This window comes from Mangifera indica, chromosome 20 (assembly GCF_011075055.1).
Source record: "Mangifera indica cultivar Alphonso chromosome 20, CATAS_Mindica_2.1, whole genome shotgun sequence".
In the NCBI taxonomy this organism is placed as follows: domain Eukaryota; kingdom Viridiplantae; phylum Streptophyta; class Magnoliopsida; order Sapindales; family Anacardiaceae; genus Mangifera; species Mangifera indica.
The window spans coordinates 2,553,186-2,561,194 of NC_058156.1; the positions used below are offsets into that span (position 1 = coordinate 2,553,186).

General features: G+C 30.1%; 1 protein-coding gene across 1 annotated transcript; it reads left to right on the forward strand.

Annotated features, from left to right (window-relative positions):
• The first annotated feature begins 5,098 nt into the window (after positions 1 to 5,098).
• LOC123204006 (39S ribosomal protein L47, mitochondrial-like) lies at positions 5,099 to 8,009 on the forward strand. Its single transcript, XM_044620529.1, has 4 exons — positions 5,099 to 5,267; positions 5,381 to 5,556; positions 6,698 to 6,855; positions 7,684 to 8,009. Exons 2-4 carry the CDS (start codon positions 5,394 to 5,396, stop codon positions 7,789 to 7,791), a joined length of 429 nt encoding a protein of 142 aa, XP_044476464.1. The 5' UTR covers positions 5,099 to 5,267; positions 5,381 to 5,393; the 3' UTR covers positions 7,792 to 8,009.

Below are 8,009 nucleotides of genomic sequence, written 5' to 3' on the forward strand. Positions count from 1 at the left end.
TGAATTTCACGTCCGTTTTTTCTGATTTAGGGTTCTTAGACATGTCGTTTTCGAATTTTATGTCTATTTCATTAATTTTGTGCTTTCTACAGTTGTTTTCTTATGTAATTTCTTAATTTCAGTTTTTTCGTTTCTAAGCTATTTCAACGTTTCGTTTTCAAAATTCAAATCCATTTTTTATTTTTGGTCATTTTAGGATATATTGACTTGTACTCGTACTTAAATCGACGTTGATCGTCTATTTCAATAGTGGTCACAATTCTCGGATTAGCACATTCTAAATTATAGTAATAATAAGGTAAGAGTATAAATGATTCTATCGGTGAGCCCCTTAATGAATTTAAAGCTTAATTTTCTTGTCTGTCAAACTTGTGAATATAAAATGTCAATTTTGTACCAGTCAGTGAGGTCGACAATTATCTCTTTAAGTTGATAAATTTGATCAATCAATACAAACTTATAGCTCATTAATTGACCTAAAGCTCAAATACCAGTTTGTTGGTGATGTGACATTATTTGATCAATTGAACATATGTTGGTTAGATTAATTTTAATGATTTTAAAGATTTCACTGGATCTAGCTTTGGTTACCGATAAAATACCAGTGACATTTTTCATCATAACACCTAATCTTCTATTGCCCCGTGTCAAACTTATGTACCCTGTATTGAAATCATTTTTTTAGGGTAAATTGGTCTACAACATCTTTCAAGTGTTGTTATGGAAAAAATCATTAAGCTTTATAGTATTCCCTTCTCGGATCGATCCTATACCACTTGATGATGTTGATAAATTTGATCAATCAACACAAACTTAGAGCTCATTAATTGACCTAAAGCCTAGATACTAGCTTGTTGGCGATGCGATATTATTTGATCAATTGAACATATGTGGTTAGATTCATTTTAATGATTTCAAATATTTCACTAGATCTGGCTTTGGTTACCAATAAAATATCAGTGACATTTTTCATCATAACGCCTAATCTTCTATTGCCCCATGTCAAACTTATGTACCCTGTATTGAAATTCTTTCTTTAGGGCAAATTGATCCACAACATCTTTCAAGTGTTATTTGTTATGGAAAATATCACTAAGCTTTATAGTATTTTCATCTCAAATCGATCCTGTATCACTTGATGATGTTGATGGTTATAGAGGAAAATCGAGAAGCCACCTAAATAGATTAGTGGAAACATTGCCAAAAAATGGCTCAGAATAATTTCCGCCACCCATAATAGGATCTTCAAGCTACAATCTATTTATACCCTTGATAATAAGTGACATATGCATGGACTCTGCTTCATCAAGAGAAATATCAGTCATGTCATTCCCTTCAAAGTCGCCCTAGTTAGAAACCCTATTTATTTGTAATATACAATGCATTGTTATTAAAATCAATCAAATCTTTCAAATCATATTCTTTTTTTACTTTATCATTTTTTTCTTCTTTTTCTTGTCCTTTGATCAGGATACATGTAATAAAAAAAAGAATACATTCTTGAAAGTATTGAGACATATTAATAAAATCTTGGACATCTTTATCGTTTTAGATCTGTACCGGGCAGCCAAACCCAATTTTTCTTAGTCTCATAAATAGTTAAGGTAGTTTTTTATTGGATCAAGACCACAATGCTTACTCAAAAGTTGAATAAATCCCTCAAATGTTGTTTCGAAAGGAATTTTAATTAATTATTTACATCTTTCAACATACTTCATTGTGTTATCATTACATTGAATCTATTTTGCTTGGAACGAATAGATGTATAACCGCCATTTTAATTATTAATTTTATAATGACAAATTTTTGAGAAAAATTAAACATTTATAAGAAAAACTCTACAATAACCATTTATATATATATATATATAAAATTTCCCAAAATGTTTTTTCCTACTCATAATATGTTATTTTAAACCGTCTAAAAATATTTAATATTAAAATACCCCTCATTTTTTAAACATTTTAAATAATCATTTATAATTATCTAACATTTCATATAACAACCTCATATGTTGTCTTATATAAAAATGTATCTATTTACTCTTAACATATCATTTAAAACTTTCGTACAATGTTTAATATCAAAATATCTTTTATATTTTTCTAACATTTCATTTACCCCAATAATTATCTAAAATTCATTTAACACCCTCATATATTGTCTTGTATCGAAATATATCTGTCTATTCTTAATATATCATTTAAGACATTTTTACAATGTTTAATATCAAATACCTCTATTATATTTTAACATTTCATTTAACCTTCTATAATTATCTAGCATTTCATTTAATATCTTTATATTTTGTTTAGTATTAAAATACATCTATCTATTTCTAACATTTCATTTAAAAAGTTCTTACAATATTTAATATAAAAAAACCCCATATTTTTCTAACATTTTTTTACCCCCTATAATTATCTAACATTTCATTTAACACCTTCATATGTTGTCTTGTATCGAAATATATTTATCTATTTCTAACATGTTATTTAAATCCTCCATATATTGTGTACAATCAAAATGGCCCCCATATTTTTGTAAGATTTTATTTAATCTCTAAATTATTATCAAATATCCAAATGCCCCTTTACATGACATATGAACTAGATTTAACAAATAAAATTAAGTTTTGAGTTAAAATTCATATAAATATCTTGTTCTCATGAATTGACTTTTTCTTATTCAAATTCAAAAATACGAATTTTTTCTTTTGAACAAACCTGTAGTAATTGATATTAAGTAAAAATGAGAGTGAGAGAATGATATAAAAGTGTTTGAATGATATGAAAAATGTATATAACAAGTGAGAGTAAAAAGACTTATATAGATGTGGTGAAATGTAGTTTTGGTATTTTAAAAAATATTTAGGGTATTTTTGCTTAGAAATAGGAAAAGTGGGTAATTTTGTTTAATAAGGGGGCAAAATGGGCAAATAATTTAATTTTCCTAAAAGAAATGAGTAATACATTTAATTGTTTATTAAAAAATTATATCAAATATGATTTTATACATATATATAAAATAAAAATAGTTTATGGTTTGGTTCAATTTGAAAATCATCCAAACTATAAACTTTGTGATTAATTTTTTTTTTTTAATTTATCAACTCAAACTACACCTTTATATAAACCAAACTAAACAATAATTTTTAATGGTTTCATTCTGATTTTACAATTTGAAATATATTATGGCCAAAAGACTTATTCTCACTCAAGGTATAGTGAAAACTTAAACTCATACCCATGAACTTTAAAAAACCTAAATATCCATTCATAATCTAATTTCTGTTAGAATTAAAAATAAACTTATTATTTTATTAGAAATATTAAAAAAATTATATTTTTATTATATTTCTTCTCAGGTTTTAAAAATTCACATTTTACCTCAACTTTAACTTTTCCAATTGTGAAAAATGACAACCCCCCTAAATCTCTGAGTTTTGTTCTTCCTCTACAGCGACAATCTAGCTACGACAACTCATCTCCAACGATCATTCAGCTATGATGACTCATCTTTAACAACTGTCTCTTCATCTCCGTCGATGAAGAGATGGTTGCCGAAGATAAGTTGTTGTAGTTGGATGGTCATCATAGTCGAAGAGGACGAACGAAACTTAGGGATTCGAGAGAGGGGGGAATATCACTTCTCAAAATTAGAAAAGTTGAAATTAAGGTGAAATTATTAATTTTCAAAATTTAAAAGAGAAAAATATAATAAAATTATATATTTTTTAATATTTTTGATAAAATAACGATTTTGTTTTTAATTATAGTAAAAAATTCTAATAAAAATTAGATAATAAATAAATAATTAAATTTAAAAAATTAATAAATATAAATTTAAGATTTCACCGTACCTCGGTGGGAATAGTCTTTTGGCCTTAAATTATACACGCCTATTTCAATATTAGGAAGTTACCTGATTTAATTGGTGGAATAAATAGGCGTTGGCTGGTGAGTCTTTCATTTTCTAGGAAGGGAATGGGATTGGGTAAGACTTTGATATGACGGGAGAACCTTCCCTTTAATAATTTTGTGTGTATTTTACCTATCTTTCTAACGTATTCAATACACTAGAAAGGTGAGGTAGGTACGCGTAGGTCCATCACAATTTAATTCAATCATATACATTTATGTTTCCAAACTTAGGAATACTATAAATATATATATATTTTTGTATAATTTATATATATAAATAAAATATTATCATATAATTAAATATTTTTTATTTTTAATATAATAGTAATAATAATAATAGCCTTGTTCTTGTTTTCTTTCAATTTGTGAGAAACGTTCAATCCTGCCATAATTAAATACATTATTTGTATGTTTAGCCATATCAGAGTCTTTGCCCAATGTCTGCCTGCCAATAGAAACCATATGATATAAATTTATAGGTGTATCATATATTGTTATATAAATAAATAATTTTAAATTAAGAATATAATATTATTTAATTATATAATAATATGTTATTTATATAATCAATTAAATTTTTAAAACTATATAGATAATGTTACTATATATATTTCTTCTGTCAATGTCTATCCAGTTTGATTAAATTCTGCTCATTTTTCATACCACCAATTAAAAAAATAAATCCACAACATATTTATTTTTATTTTATATGTAACATCCTATGGACCAAATCGTGTGAATAAGATTTGAGTTGGGCTGAGATGGGCTTAACTGATTGACCCTGTCATGACAAGTTTTTTAGCCGCTTAAACTCGAGTTCGGTTTGATTTTATATAATAAAATTCGAGTTCAAGCTCATAAAAGTTAAGCTCAAACTCGATTTGAATTTGACTTTGCTTGTTTTTAATTCGAGCTTTTAATTAGTTCGTTATTAAAACGATATCGTTTTAATATATATTGGTCAAAATGATGTCATTTTGTATCAAAATTTTTAATTCACAAATTTGACTAATAACTCGAGCTTGAGCTTGAGTGAGCTTGCATAGGGCTGCCTTGCTCAAATTGAGCTCAAGCTCAAATAGACTCAGTTCGAATCTAGCCTTACCTGTGTGATCCATCTTATTCAGCTCGGTTGCAATTCGGTCTTCCCAAATTCAGGTTAATGTTGGGCTTTTTTTTTTTGAATTGGATCGTAGTCAATGCAATACATGAGCCCACTTTCCGATCTAAAACCTCCGTTCAGTTCACTCCAATCTGACGCCGGAATCAAAAACCCCAGAGTCTCTTTCTGTGGTATTTACTTCTAACATTTTTATCTGCGCCATTACTCATTGCCGTCTTCAGGTCCGTTTCATTCTGCGTTCATTTTATTATTATTTTTCCTTTCCCGTTCATCTATATGCTGTAACTATCATGCTCTGTTATTTTTTGTTTTGGTTCCTTTTGTTTGCGAACAGTGGAATCGCAGTGATGTTTATGACCAGATTTTTTGGGCGTTCGTTCCTGGCTGCTGCAAAATCAGAGTCATCTGCAGCTTCTGGAGCTGCTGCTACGATGGCTACGTCAGGGCACAACCCTCTTGAGGAGCTTTTTGAGAAAGATAGAACTCTTGATGATCAAAAACCTGTTTATGGTACAACCACTTATCTTCTTATTGTTCCTTATTGCTCGTTTGCTTATGCCTCCGCTGTTGTTATTCTTTGCTCTGATTTAAGAGGTCATGACATCATTTCTTATAATAATTTGGAGTTCATAGAACACAAACTAGGTCCAAGGAGAAAACGTGGCCTAACAACTCACTGCTTTTACAACCACGGCCGCAAAACTCATTGAAGAACACAAATTTGTGTTGCATGTTTAGTTTCTCTCTGAAATTGAAGCTGTAGAAAGTCTGTGTGGCATAAATTTCTTGTGGATTATAACTGAACTTTTTGTTGTTCTCCATCTTTCTGTCTTCCACGAAATTGATGTTTTACTGATCATTTTTACCAAATTCCTTCTATTTTTAAGCTATCATCTTTCACTAAATATTTTTTTGCAAGTGCATTTTTTTCTCTTAGAACCTTAGACACTTCTCTGTTTCGAAGACCAATTAAGATCCAAAAGCCAAAATGTCTGCCAGCTCTCTGTCTATCTATGGGATGCAGAATACTTACTAGGACTAAGGCTTCACAATTACTAGCTAATATTTAAATAATTATGTTAGAATTGTAGCACTATTATTTGGTCTTTTCCTATGAGCTTAATTATTTGGGATTTAGGGTGTTCCAGCATTGTGTTAAAGTTAAAGCTAATTTCACTATAAGGCCTGCTGTCCAAGTCCTAAAATCCCCTTTGTTCCCTTTGTAAAATTAAGCAACAGTTTGCCTGTTTGGAAGCACATGTGTGTCTTTGTGTATGTGGATCTGCATGATTCTGCCTACACTATTGTTGGGTCATTTCCTGTAAGCTTGACTTTTGGGATTAATGGAGTTTAACAAATTCTCTTATTTACGCTGCGATGTGGTGACAATAAAGATCAGAGTTATAAATTTGTGAGCTTTTTTTTCAGTATCATATGCATCTTGCAAAATAATAGCTCCATATTTATCAATTTTTTGTTTTAGAGAACACATGAAGTAGTTAGTATCTGAGTGTCAATTTAGTTCTGTTCTCAAGTTTATCTATTTGCATGTGAGATCATTTTGCACATCCATCTTATAATTATTGTCTGAAAGATTTTTTAATCAAAGGTATACAGTAGAGATCCTTTCTCAAAAGATTACTGGTCTCAGGTCGAAGTTGGAAAGCTTCTGAACTGCGCTTGAAGTCTTGGGATGATCTTCATAAGCTATGGTATGTTCTGTTAAAGGAGAAAAACATGCTGATGACTCAGCGCCAGATGCTTCATGCCCAGAACCTACAATTTCCCAATCCAGAGCGCCTTCCCAAGGTATAAGTGATTTTCTTTGTCCTTTTATATTAGACATAGTCAGAATTATTGCTAGTAGCTTTGGTTAAGCACACTCTGGTTTTTTATAATATGGAAAAATAAAATATTTCATAGTCAACCTAAGGCATCAGTAACACAAGTGTGCTATGATTTGCCATTTTCTAGAATATCTTTGAGTAAACTCCTCTGTGAATGAAGAAAAGAAATTTGGATGACATGAAGAAGGGTGTTTTATCTTTTACAGACTGCTGACTTGTATTGCTGCCAGTTAGTGTGAATGAAATAACAAATTTTTGTTTAGAAATTATGTATGCATAGGTTCCTGTAGAATGTTTAGTGGAACAATAGCCTAATTGTATAATGAAATTAAACGTCTTTGCATTTTCTGCACTGAAAGATGCCCTTCATGAGTTAAGCATTGTGGCATTTCTCTTTGATCTGGAGTGTAGTTAAGCACCTTGACTGTCACACGATTTGGAAGGGTGGTTTAATCATTGGGATGGAGTCAATAGACCTTAAATTGTATGTGTTAAAGATTGTCCTGAAGGCTGAACTGGTTGGGAATTCATGCTTTACCAGAGAGACTTTTGAATACAAAAGTTGTGATATTGTAATTCATGCTCTCCAAGTTGGTGGAATCAAGATACTTTGGTGATATTTTTACTTGGATTTTTTTTCTTCAATAATTTTTAATAGTTTTAATCATGCACTTTCTAGTTGTTTTTTGCTTCAGTTTGTTATAATGTGTCCAAGATTCCTCCTTTGCTTCCTTCTTCCTGAATCGACATTGCTAACAAGATTCTGGTTGTTATTCATAATGCAATTCAGGTGAGGAAGTCAATGTGCCGTATCAAACATGTACTCACAGAAAGAGCAATTGAAGAGCCAGATCCTAGGAGATCCGCTGAGATGAAGAGGATGATTAATGCTTTGTGATGTTTCCCAACTTAATATCATTTGTTTGTAAGGCAGATTACATTTTTTTGGTAATATGTGATAGTGCCTATTTTCCTGGTTGCAAGAATACAGACAGGTGGTTTACAATTTGTTCACTGCTTGTTACAAATTTGTAGAAGATTCTTTTGGGTTGTGCTATGACTGCTGGAATATGCTATTATGGTAGAGACATAATTTGAATCTTATTATTTCTCCAA